The following is a 13,441-nucleotide window of genomic DNA, read 5'->3' on the forward strand; positions in this document are numbered from 1 at the left end:
GATTATTAAATTGCTGAAAATAAATTCCCAGCTAATATCGAAAAATAACACAACTGCAACTTCACTTATAAAATACGGAAAGAAATGCGCAACACAATGAACACAATATTTTCGGACAAATTGTCCCTGGAAAAACCCCTAAGGGAAAACCAGTTCTACAGATGAGAAATTATATTAAACTTTAGCAAATCAAGAGATAAAAAATTCCTTGCCTCTTACTGGTAGAATTCCAACAAGCTCCTAATTTATCTCGTTGATATTCCCCACTGCTATTCCCACGCTAACATTGTGCCTTTGCTAACACTGCAAAACTGTTTGCTAACACTGCAAACGTTTCTCCTAACTTCATGTTCTCCAAATGCCCCCCAGACCTCCTTTTATACTACTTCTGTTGGTAAACCAACAGGCGAGATTGATTTACAATCAACGGTTGAGATTAAAACAACTTAACAACCCTAACCAAATCGGTTTCTAGTTGTTTCCCAAAGTGGTCAATTAATTAACAAATATTTGTTTCTAATCTAACCAATTAGTTAGCAAAACAATTACTTGCTAAATAATAGCAAATGGACAAATAGCTATCCAAAGCTAACAAAACTAACACTCCCTCTTAGCGAGGAAGCTGTTCTGTAGGAGACCTAACTTATCTTTGAAGAAGATAAATTTTTTCTTCCCCAATGCCTTACTCAAAATGTCTGCTACCTGCTCCTCTGTAGGTATGTACCGTAGCTAAACAACTCCCCTTTATACACAATCTCTGATGAAGTGATATCTGATATCTATATGTTTAGACCTATCATGAAACACTGGATTCTCAGAAAACTTGATGCAACTTTGATTGTCACAATGTATCACAGTAGTCTCAACCTTTTGACCAAAGAAGGCTACTAACAACTTCCGAAGCCATATAGCTTCACATGTCGCCATGCTAGCTGCTATGTATTCTACTTCTGCTGAACTTAGAGCCACAAACTTCTACTTCTTGTTGAATCAAGATACAACTCCTGATCCCAAGCTGAAACAACACCTTGAAGTGTTCCTTTTGTCTATTGTACTTCCTACCCAATCTGCGTCAGTATAGCCTATCAACCTAATACCTTCACCTTGAACATATCTGATCCCATACTCGACTATACCACACAAGTAACATAGCACATGCTTAGCCTCTATCCAATGCATTCTCTTTGGTTCAACCATGAACTGACTAAGAGAGTTTACTGCAAATGTTATATCTAGCCTAGTGTTGACCAAATACATAAGCGAACCAATCAAATGTCTATATAAAGTGGGATATACATCCTTCTCCTTAGATGTATCTACCTTCCTTCAATTCGTAATCATGGGTGTAGACATGGCTTTGCAATCCTCCATCCCAAATTTTTTCAAGATTTCAATGCAATATTTCCCTTGACTAAGGAAAATCTCCCCATCTGTCTGCCACACTTCCATGCCTAGAAAGTAGTGCATAAGTCCTAAATCCTTCATCTCGAACTCTTATGCAAAGTTCCTCTTGCAATCCACTATGAGCCCTAGTGAACTTGTAGAAATAGGTCGTCCACATAAAGAACAAGAACAAGAATCTCACCCCCAACCACCAAGTAGTAGAGGTTAGCATCTACTTCACTCTTCACAAAGCCCATTTTCTACAAGTATGTATCAATGCGCTCATACCGTGCTCTAGGAGCCTGCTTGAGTCCGTACAATGCTTTCTTCAATCTGCACACGTGGGTCTCTTTGTTGTGTGCTACAAAGCCTTCTATTTGTTCTATGTATACCTCCTCCTTCAACTCACCATTAAGGAATGTTGTCTTGACATCCATTTGATGGATTTGCCATCCCATCTGTGCTGCAAGTGAGATTATAGCTCATATAGAAGTATACCTGGCAACTGAAGCAAATGTCTCCTCATAGTCTATTCCCTCCTTCTGAGAGAACCCCTTTGCGACGAACCTCGCCTTGTATTTCTCGATGCTACCATCTGCACCGTTCTTTATCTTATAGATCCAGCGTGATCCAACTACAACCCTATCTGTTGGTCTAGGTACTACCTCCCACACATCATTATGCATTATTGAAGAATATTCCTCAACCATAGCATCTCGCCAAACCTAATGTTTTGCAACTTCCTAATAGCTAGAAGGCTCACTATCTACCAACTAACTAACTAATGCCACATAGTCATTAAACTTGGCTAGTTGTCTTCGCTGTATAGTATGCTTCCTAGGAGCTCTCACAAACTCCTGAGTAGCCCTTTGTGTATCTGGAACCTCATGGTTCCCGCTGCCAATTGCAGAGGATGAAATGTCAACCTCTAAGTCTTCTAGATGCAATTCCTGTTGCACTTGTTGCTCCATACTCTATGAATCTTCACTAACTGAGTCTACACTCGTACTGGTAACTGTACTTGAGCTTTGTTGCTCTTGACTTGGTCTTGGAGCTTTTGTTGGCTGCTCACTCTGATCATCTACTGGCAAATCTCTGGATCTCCTGAATGCCTTGTCCTCCATGAACTTGACATCACGTCTAACAATTATTCTTTTAGTCCCTGGAATGAAAATCTTGTATGCCTTTGAGGTCTCACTGTACCCAACAAAGTACTTGCTCTATGTAGTCTGATCTAACTTTGTATGTGTATCTCCAGGAATATGGCAATATGCCAAACTCCTGAATATCCTGAAGTGACTAACATCCGGCTTCTTCCCTGTGAAAGCCTCCTCTGGTGTCATATTCCCTAGCACCTTGTGTGGAACTCTATTCTGAATGTAGACTGTTGTATTACATACCTCTGCCCATAAGTAACAGGGCATGTCTTGGTCATGTAGCATAGCTCTTGCTACCTCCGATATAGAACGGTTCTTCCTCTCAGCAACTCCATTCTGCTGTGGATTGTAAGGAACAGTCCATTCTCTCTTGATTCCTTCTCTGGTGCAGAACTCCTGGAAGACATTTCATTTGTACTCGCCTCCATTGTTTGACCGAAGAACCTTTATCTTCTTTCCTGTCGAATTCTCCACAAGAGCCTTGAACTCTTGGAATCGACTGAAAACCTCATCCTTAGTCTTCAAGAAGTATATCCAAGTCTTTCTAGAGAAATCATCAATAAAAGTAACATAGTACTCATATCCTCTGAGAGATTTCGTCGACAACGGTCCACAAACATCTGAATGTACTAGATCAAGAACACCCTTAGATCTGGTGTCACTCCTTAGAAAAGATGCTTTCACAAACTTTCCCAACACACATCCCTTACATACATCGTCATGCTCTGTGCTCACCTCTGGAACACCTGTCACTGTCTCACAAAGCAATCTAAGTGCTCCATGATGAATATGGCCCATCCTCCTATGCCGTAGCTCTCCAAGATCTCTAGGATTACTGTTGCTCATGAGTGCCTTAGGAGTATCAAACTGCAATCTATAAAGGTGACCACTCCTAACTCCAATAGTTATGGGTGATTTCCAATCCTTGTGCTTAATCAACACATTTGTCCCTCTAAAGAGTACATTATACCCCCTATCCTAAAGAACAGATACATAAATCAAATTCATACCTAAGCCTGACACATATAACACATCATGAAGTGGGATTATCTTTCCATTCTCCCTCTGAAACTGAATAGTCCCTTTCCTAACAGGGTTGAGTTTGGACAAGTTTCCCATAGAAATCTGAATGTTGGTGTCCTCCTCCTTGTAACTGGAGAAGTACTCTCTAACTCCTGTCATATGAAATGATGCCCCACTATCTATATACCAAACACACTGTGAGGTTGAGCTAACCATACAAGCTATGAGTGCAAACTCATCTTCCATTTTACTGGAGAGTTCTTCCGCACTTGCTGAAACTGCCACTTGCTTCTTACCCTTCTTCCTCTCTAGGCAATCACTAACATAGTGGCCAAACTCGTGACATCCAAAGCACTTGACCTTAGAAAGGTCCTTCTTCTTCTTTTCATTTTGTGAATTCAATCCTTTGCTAGATCCCTTCTTTGCTTTCCCTTTACCTGCTAGGGCAACGTTCTCTTGTTCCACCTCATTTTTCTGACTCTTGTTGGCCCCATTGACAAGACTTAGTCTAAACTCCTCCTGAGTGAAATCAATCCATAATCAATCCCAACTTGGTAAAGTATCTCGTCCACTGACAACTTGAACAAAGACACTCCATTGTTTAGTAAACCCATTTAGGGTTATTCTCACTAGCTCGTCATCACTTGGGCTATCTCCAACAGCTGCTAACTCGTCCTTGACAAGTCTGAGCCTAGTAAGGTAACTTGTGATGTCTTCTCCCTAATTCATTCGGGTATTCTTTGGCTTCTCTCTGAGAATCAACTTCCTGTTGGTGGTAGCATTCTGGTATAGATTCAGAATGGTGTCCCACATCTTCTTCGCCATATCTAGGTCTACGGTATGTGAAACAATATGATCCTTGACACCATCAAGGATAATCCTCCTCGCTTTGGCATCGTCCTTCTTATATGCTGCAAGCTGTGTTGCATCCGTTGGTACAAGTACAACACTGGTAGCATAATCCTTGATACCATTCTCTTCCAACAATAAAGAAATTCTGACCTTCCAGACACCAAAATTTGAGGCACCATCCAATCTATCCTGATCTCTCAAACCAGCTGAAGCCATCTGAAGGGTTTAAAGCAATAATAAATCTAAAGAGATCAAAATTTATTTCCTAGGGCAAAACTATTCTACCCTTAACAATGCTCTGATACCATGTGAAAAATTTAACTATTGCAATCACTGATTATTAATCTCCTATCATTAACGATTATTAAACTGTTGAAAATAAATTCTCAGCTAATATTGAAAAATAACACAACTGCAACTTCACTTATAAAATACGGAAAGAAATGCGCAACACAATGAACACAATATTTTCGGACAAATTGTCCCTGGAAAAACCCCTAAGGGAAAACCAATTCTACAGATGAGAAATTATATTAAACTTCAGCAAATCAAGAGATACAAAATTCCTTGCCTCTTACTGGCAGAATTCTGACAACCTCCTAATTTATCTCGCTGATATTCCCCACTTCTATTCCCACGCTAATACTGTGCCCTTGCTAACATTGCAAGACTGTTTGCTAACACTGCAAATGTTTCTCCAAACTTCATGTTCTCCAAATGCCCCTGACCTCCTTTTATACTACTCCTGTTGGTAAACCAATGGTCGAGATTGATTTACAATCGATGGTTGAGATTAAAACAACTTAACAACCCTAACCAAGTCGGTTTCTAGTTGTTTCCAAAAGTGGTCAATTAATTAACAAATATTTGTTTCTAATCTAACCAATTAGTTAGCAAAACAATTACTTGCTAAATAATAGCAAATGGACAAACAGCTATCCAAAGCTAACAAAACTAACACATTCAAGAATTGGGGATCAATTCAGTCACAGCTAGATAATTGGAGGCCTAAACCATATTGAATATAAATGATGTGAAAAATAGCGTGGTAGAACTTAGAATGAAGCAAACTATAAAGAAATAAAAGTAAAACTATAAGAAATAAAAATGATTTAATTACATTGGAAAGGAAATACTTTCTCATAGCTCCCTTTTTGTTTTAACGGCACCTTTTAGATGCACAACTTTTATAGTGATAACAGAACTGAAAATAAACCATGCTATTACTTGCAACATCTGGCTTACTCCATTTAACTGTTATAATTTTAGACTGGAGCATCTTTGAGAAATCATCAAATATACGCTTTGTGATGGAACTCCTACAACATGGAATAAGTCTGCCATCTGAAAACATGAAATCAATACATAGAGCAGTTATATTTGTGAGTTGTTCAATCTAGAGCTGAAGCTTTTTCTGCTTGTTGCGTGATTGATATGTAGGTCACTCTCTCAAATCTGATTTGATACTAGTAGAGACATTCCTTAAAAAGGTTTTTCAGCCTTTGCTCCAATTATAACAAAACTGGAAGTCAAGCCCCTGAAATTAGCAGACCAATAACATGCATATCAAAGACAAATTAACAAAGATCTATATAAATTTGAGGCATATATCTTTTTATTTTGAAGATATTCTTTTCGTCAAAAATAATGTTTATGGCAAATCTGGAGATCAACAAATTCCAAGATGATTGCCTATAAAGAGAAAACTAAAAATTAAACAGAGCATGCCAATTCATACATTCATTATTGAAATAGTAGTAAAACAATAAGTAAATCCAATTACAAGCGTTATAGTATAATAATTCTGCAATCTTTCAACGTATACTAAGACCATCAGACAGCATTGAATCTGCAATCTGCAAGTTGAAAACATTAAGTCTGCATCATGGTTGGCCGTTAAAACCCATCATTTGGTCTCAATATCTATTCATATTAATCATAAGAAAAAAAAAGGTACTGAAATAAGGCACGCAAATCTTTCAATGATCATCTTTAGCGATGAATAAGAACGAGAACAATCAGAGTCAGGCTGTAGCATGGTACTCCTGCTCCCGCTCTGCCACTGCGGCATCCTATGTCTCCGCCTCTCTTCCCACTGCAATACCTGTTGGGAACAACAAAATGCTACGTACTTCGGCTGCAACGCCCCCTGAACTCCGGCTGCAACCATTTTCGAACCACTTGGGAGAGGAAACCCTAACTCTAATAAACCTCGACAAATTTATTTTTATGTAAAGGATAATATGCAGATATTTGGCAGCATTAATAGCGGCTCGAATCTTTTTCAAACCAGCCATAACTTGAATCCTGGTTACTCGCATAAAATTACTGGGCGCAGAGAAAATCATCATTGCAGAAACATTAAGTTTTGTCAAGCACAATAGATAAGCATTTACGGGTTCATAAAAACTTAAATGAGGAAGTCACGAAAAACGAGATGGATTTCGGATAAACCCAGACAAGTAATTCTCGAAACAAACAAGTACCAAACAACAATTTGGCCTAAAGAGCATCCATCATCTCAAAATATTTTACAAACCCACTTCATGTTGGAATTAAAACTGAGAACCCAGTTAAACAAAATTCAAAGTCTTTTAACCCATATGAATTGGAGATCAGTTAAACCCAATTCCCCGATGAAATGCCCAAATTCAGAAAGAGTCCTTACCACTTGGTGCTGGAACAAGCATTGGCTGTGGAGCAGATGTTACTATGTACTGGAACAATTTACCTATTTCAGCTGAACGCACCAAAACGCTGAGAGAGAATGAAATAGCGAATGAGAAGCGATCGGAGAGAGAAAAGCACAGGTAGATGGGTAACAATTCCTCTTGTCAACACCTGCTTTAGAGACCTAGATGACAAATGGGAGACGTGTATATGGACTAACAATATTCAATGTCAAATGCAGAAGAAAATATTTGCAGAACCATGATGTTTTAAATTTAATATGTCATACCTGGATAAATGCCAACCGACTACAAGCATTAAGGAATGTTAATTAATTCCCAACGACTAAAGACAAATGCAAAGATTTAACTGGCACAGAGATACTATGTCAGGGGTATTTATTTGTTCATAGCTATTAAATATACATACAGCAGCGTGGCAACATACAGCAGGAGCGTTACATATTTACGCAAGGAGCTTCCTCCATAAAAATCTATAAATTGCATCTTCTTACGCTCCTAATTGCTCAAACCTTTTACAGAAAACATCTCAAGCTAACGATTCTCTGTTGCTTTTGAGAATTTCAGGTTTTCAATCGGTTTCACTATTTGGAACTCGTGGCCGCCTATTAACAGGTAATTCACAACTTGTGCAATTCGAATTAAGGTTTTTCTTTGTTTCATCAGAGTAAGGCCCCGGGAGGGATTGATTTAAGCGTTGAAGATTTTTACGATGGCACGGTAGGGATTGATTTAAACCCTAAGAAGAAAACAAAGCAAGTGCGTATGCATATTGATTTTTTTCCCTTGTGATAATTTTTCTTCTATTAGTAAAATGGAAAATGGGAGCCCCAGGTCGATTGTGTGCGCTAATGGCAACCAATTCCCCGGGTCATTCGGGTTGCCCAGGCCTATACGTTTAATTAACGCAGATTGCTCTATGGCCAATGGGCTAGGCATTGAAAATAGCTTACGGCCTGTAACTTGGCTTCACGTCGTGTGGGAATTTGATCTTGAGTTTCGGATATTACCGTCCGTAGGCTTTGGGAGTGCCTTTTGTCTGTAGTTGTCTTTAATGCGGTGCAGAGAATTTGAACCTCGGTTTCTAGCTTTATCGCCAATGTTATTTTGGAGTGTAATTTTGGCAGTGGGTTGCGCTAGCACTGTGTAAGCAATTGAGCTTCAATCTCTGACCTTGTTTCCTCTATGCTTTGTGAGTGCCCTTCTGATGGTAGGTCGTCTTAATGCAGTGTGGGGATTTGACCTTGGGCCTTCGACGTTATTGCCAATGTGCTGCTTTTCCAATGGCCGTTAGGGTGTAAGCACGGCAATTTGAAGTCGATTCTCTGGATTTATTGTCCATCTCCTTAGAGAGTGTTCTCTAAGCTATAGCTGGCTTTCACAGTGCGTGGGGATGGAAACTTCAGTCTGCGGCCTTACTGCTCATTCGCTGCTTTGGAAGTGTGGTGCAGTCCGTAGTTTGGTTATATGTTGCAGGTCCCTTGGTTGTGTCCTTTGGGTTGTAGGTCCATTTAATGTTGTTTAGGGATTTAAACTTACAGAGGATACCCTATTAATGCATTATGAATTTTACTGGAATTTATTAAAGTAGCTTGTAGCCACGAACAATTTGTTTCATCAAGCAAACAATGTTAACTACGATTTCTTTGGCAAAGTGCTTATCGGGAATATAGGCAGTTTGCTTTTTTCTTTTGGATATTTAACATGTATTTATATCTAGTGTCTTGCAAAATCTGCCGAAGGGGAATATTGATGTCATGAAGTTAATACAGCATCTTTAATTTGTGGGTATTTACTATTTCATTTATTCTGGAGTTTGCATTAGGGCTGCCTGTTCGTCCCCCACCTTGGCAATGCCATTTTTTTGAGATGTTAGTCAGTTGTTTCAGGAAAATTCTTAGTGTACTTGCATTCAAAATTGGAAAGTTGAGAATAGTTCCATTTCCACTCTACTATAATCTGGCGAATAACTGTAGAATTTCAGGGGCCAACTATAGCTCCCTCCTGCCCTAACAACTATAGCTGGCGAGGGCCCTACAAATATACCTCCCAGAAGGCCAATATATCCCCCCTACTGCCTGACTGGGCCTGTTGGGTGGGAACTATAGTTGGGTTGGGTGGGTCTGGGGTGGGAGGAGGAGCTGGTTATCTATTTCCATTTTTAGAGCCACTTTCATGGATGATTGCTAGGTTTGTTTTTGTTTTCAAACTGATGCTGTAATTTAAAATATTGCTTGTACCTTTTATATCTTGCAAGTACCTCTGGAATCATTTTTCTCAAAAGCTTGGTATTTATACCTGAATTTTATTCAAGGTTAATTTGATATATTATTATGTTTTCTAGAATTGAAGTTGCAGCCTCTACTGTAAGTACTTCCTTTATTATTCTTTTGGTAGGATATATTTTACATTATTTACCTGATGATTGGCCAGTCTTCACGTTTATTAATACCCTGATATCCTGCAAATGTTAAATTGTGATAATTTTAGGTAGTAGCTGTTCTAGTTAATAGACTGGTGTTACACTTTTACCAAATTGGATTATAATGTAGCTAATATTTTTTTCCCTTGCTGGGAAACTTTGTCAGAATAATTGTTTCAAATTGAAAACATTTGTGCATACTATTCTAATCTTTTGCATAGCAAGAGAGAGTTGTGTTTTTGTTATTTTTGCATCTCCTTGGATGTCATTTCACTCAATCTTTGCACGGTGATCAGTGATTCTGAAGATTAGGATTGCAAGGTGATTTTGATTTTCCAAAACAATTTCTGAACCAATTCCTTTGAAATGACGAGTCAAAGTTATCTCTGAGCCTTTGATACATTTTGAACCTCTATCTTGCTGTGAGCTTAGGCTATTTGTGGATAAGAAGTTCACTCTTTGTTGATAAGAAATAACGTGACATTTGTAGAAGGGGAAAGATATTTGTCATCTCCCTTTATCAGGATGGGAACAGTCTTTGGACCTTCCATTCACACATTGCCAAGGCAACCTGCTGCTGGTGCTACATGTATTGAATTTATGAAAGTCTGTTTTGCTGACATTATACATTTTTGTTGTTTCTGAAACAGAAGTAGTTAAGCTATTTCTTATTTCATTTTGAAAGATGTCTGATTTTTATTACATGCTTGGTATCTTATAATTAAGCCCTTCTTTGTATTTGGCACCTGATAATAGTATTTTTGTTTGTGTCAGATACGTAAGAAGTTGCATATTGCAGCCATGGGCAATCAAACTGATGAATCACAGGCTCAACCTGGAACGAGCACATCTGATTATTATACTCATGATGAAATGCTTCAATTTAAGAAACCCAAGAAGAAGAAGACATTGCGGAAGAAGGATAAGCTGGATGTTGATGCACTTGAAACAGAAGCAATTGCGTCTGGACTGGGTGCTGAAGACCTTGGTTCCAGGGCTGGTACACAGAGAAAGATTTTGAGGGTGGAAGCAGAGAAAGCAGAGGCTCAACAACGGAAAGATGCATATGGAACTGCACTAAATAAAGCAACAGAGGCTTCCAAAGGGCTGCGAGATGCAAAACCATCAGATGAAATGCAGGTGGATGATGATGGTGATACTGTTTTTGGTGGGGAGGACGAAGATCTATACAAATCATTGGAGAAGGCTAGGCAAGCAGCTCTAAAGAAACAAGATAAAGGTATTGGCTCTGGTCTTCAGGCAGTGGCTCGCATAGCAGTATCTTCAAATCAGTTGAATGGAGATAGCCAAAGCCTGTCATCAAATGAAGCACCGGACAATAAAGTTTTATTTACCGAGATGGAAGAGTTTGTGTGGGGTTTACAGCTTGATGAGGGTGCGTAGCAAAATAAGAAATATTAGAATTAATGATATAGATGTTTTATTTCTTCTTTTGTGTTAGCAAATAGCATTGATGAGTTTGATTTCTCATATTATATTTTCAATTTTCTGTATTTCGTTTAATGGAATTTCCTTGTTCTTGGAACCAGAATCTCACAAACCTGCAGTTGAAGATGTCTTCAATGAAGAAGATGATATTTCAGAACCTAAAAAAGAAGATTCTCCTCATCTTAAAGAAGACAGGGAGGAAGAGGTGATAAGAGATGACAGTATTAAAGAAGCTTCTGTTGGAAAAGGTTTGGCAGGTGCCTTGCAACTGTTGAAGGAAAGGGGTGCGTTCAGCGAGACTGTTGATTGGGGTGGAAGGAATATGGATAAAAAAAAGAGCAAGCTTGTCGGTGTCCGAGACAATGATGGACCAAAGGAGATACTTCTGGACCGTCTAGACGAGTTTGGTCGTGTAGTAAGTATCTTTATTTCTAGAGATGTCATGTTCTTAAAGCATATGTTTCATTTATAGCTCAAAACAGCAATACTGCATTATTCAAAGAAACAGAGTCGCTTGATGCTGTCTTTTTTTGTAGATGACACCGAAGGAAGCATTTCGAAAGCTATCACACAAGTTCCATGGAAAAGGCCCTGGCAAAATGAAACAAGAGAAACGAATGAAACAGTATCAGGAAGAGTTGAAGCTAAAGAAAATGAATTCTGGGGACACCCCATTAATGTCCATGGAGAAAATGTGTGATGTTCAGTCCAAACTACAGACTCCTTATGTTGTCCTTAGTGATCAAATCAAACCAGGGTAAATTTGTCACCTCTCTCATGAAAAAAAGAGTTATTTTACTGAAAGCATTCTATATTTGTTTGATTGTTGCCAGTAGTAATTTGATTTGTCTATGTTTTTGGGCTGCCGTAGGCAAACTAGCGATCCAAGAAGTGGTTTTGCAACTGTTGAGAAGGAGCACCTGGGAAGTTTGACACCAATGCTTGGTGATAGGAAGGTTTGTGCTATCATGATGTCTCATCAGATTTTTGTTTATTCCATTTACCACAAAAACTGAATTTCAGAATCTATTATGCATATTTTACTTGAATGCCACAATTGTTTGTATTGTCTTTACACTCACACCATTGCCTTCATTATAGGTTGAGCAATTTTTAGGTATAAAACGCAAGCCTGAAGTTGGAGCAATGGGTCCTCCAAAGAAACCAAAGACTTCATGATGTTGGAGATAGCAATCATATGTGGGATCTGGACAGTGTTGATTATTGATGCTACTAAAGGACTCTTCAGTTCTAACCTACAAAGGCTGCCTAACAATTGCTTCTCTGATGTCTATGTGATCTGGTTGTTGTGGCAAACTGAAGATTTGCGATACAAATTGTTTGTGTTTTGGGAACCACATCTTTCAATCAAATAACATGTGGGTTTATGAGATGTTGATGCCAAAACAGTGTAAAGAAAAATAGTAGTGCATTTGATATGGCAGGTCAGTATGCAATGGGTTATTGAATAAGTGGATAGAATGTATTGACCTTTGTCTGATATTTGATGGGGTTTTCATCTAGGGATGTTGTTATGGTGTAGATTTTCTTTTTTCTTTTCAGGAATTTCTATAGCAATAGCATCGGTGACTGAAGCAAAGAAATAGCCCTACCCAGATGGTTCTGCTCAAAAATGTATTTTGACCAATGTTTCTCAATATATGTAAGTTTTTCTACTTTTAACCCTATATTGGTGTTTTGTTTGGCAATACACTTAGGTGTCATGCTTGGTGGCTATATTGTTTATTTTTCCTTTGGTACTGCAGAGCTATTCACCAAATCTCCCTTACCTCCATTATGATGTTTTACTATTTTAGGTTTGTCAGAAAGTACATTTGTGTACACTGTTTTGCTTCTTGCTTTTCTGTACATTCCGAGTTTCTTGGCTTTAGTTCCTCTTATTGGTGACTACAAATTTCAGGGATCTGTGGTTTAGTGGTGAATATGGATTTTTGAAATTGTTCTACAGCCCCATGAGGAACTTTTAGTGGCTGCTATTCACTAATTCACGATTTTGTTTTTAAAATGCTTTAAAAAAGCATCTGATAGAAATTTAAGATTCCAAACTTTAAAATACATTAAGTTTTAATTCAGTGTTCAATTTCTTGTTTGATGACGTTGAAATCCACTCTTTAAGACAGGACAGTTTTAATTTGAAAATTTGTGGCTCTGAAGTGTTCCTGTGGTTCCATATCTTGCATTCACAAAATGCTTATGTGCCTGTCATGCCCTACGTTTTCAAGTTGTTCCTGGCTTCTATACCAAGACAAGAGTGCCGTGCTATAAAATAATGTTTTTCGATCAACATCTAATTTAACTATCTGTGTGATGTTTGTTAATGTTTAAATACCAGTAATGAAAAATAACAGTAGATGTAAGAGGAAAAACAAAGACACCAAGATACCCTGGGAAAACCCTCATCCTCGAGGGAAAGACCCAGGTAAACCAAGAAAAATCTCTTTATT

At 38.4% G+C, this 13,441-nt stretch overlaps 1 protein-coding gene and 1 non-coding gene across 3 annotated transcripts; both read left to right on the forward strand.

Moving 5' to 3' along the window:
* Window positions 1-5,617: 5,617 nt before the first annotated feature.
* Window positions 5,618-12,685, forward strand: LOC149528250 (SART-1 family protein DOT2-like). 2 transcript variants are annotated; one of them, XM_089808853.1, is made up of 6 exons: window positions 5,618-5,797; window positions 10,302-10,923; window positions 11,078-11,391; window positions 11,513-11,733; window positions 11,848-11,932; window positions 12,078-12,685. In XM_089808853.1, the coding sequence occupies exons 1-6, from the start codon at window positions 5,633-5,635 to the stop codon at window positions 12,153-12,155; spliced, it is 1,485 nt and encodes a 494-aa protein (XP_089664979.1). In that variant the 5' UTR covers window positions 5,618-5,632; the 3' UTR covers window positions 12,156-12,685. The 2 variants fall into 2 exon arrangements, with proteins under 2 accessions (XP_089664979.1, XP_089664980.1); XM_089808854.1 differs by lacking the exon at window positions 5,618-5,797 and adding an exon at window positions 6,982-7,720.
* LOC149528251 (U6atac minor spliceosomal RNA) lies at window positions 10,009-10,129 on the forward strand. Its single transcript, XR_016359425.1, has one exon. It is a non-coding gene; the product is annotated as a U6atac minor spliceosomal RNA (small nuclear RNA).
* Window positions 12,686-13,441: the final 756 nt, after the last annotated feature.

This window comes from Cupressus sempervirens, chromosome 11 (assembly GCF_028749045.1).
Source record: "Cupressus sempervirens isolate cs-2001-9-10 chromosome 11, ASM2874904v1, whole genome shotgun sequence".
Classification (NCBI taxonomy): domain Eukaryota; kingdom Viridiplantae; phylum Streptophyta; class Pinopsida; order Cupressales; family Cupressaceae; genus Cupressus; species Cupressus sempervirens.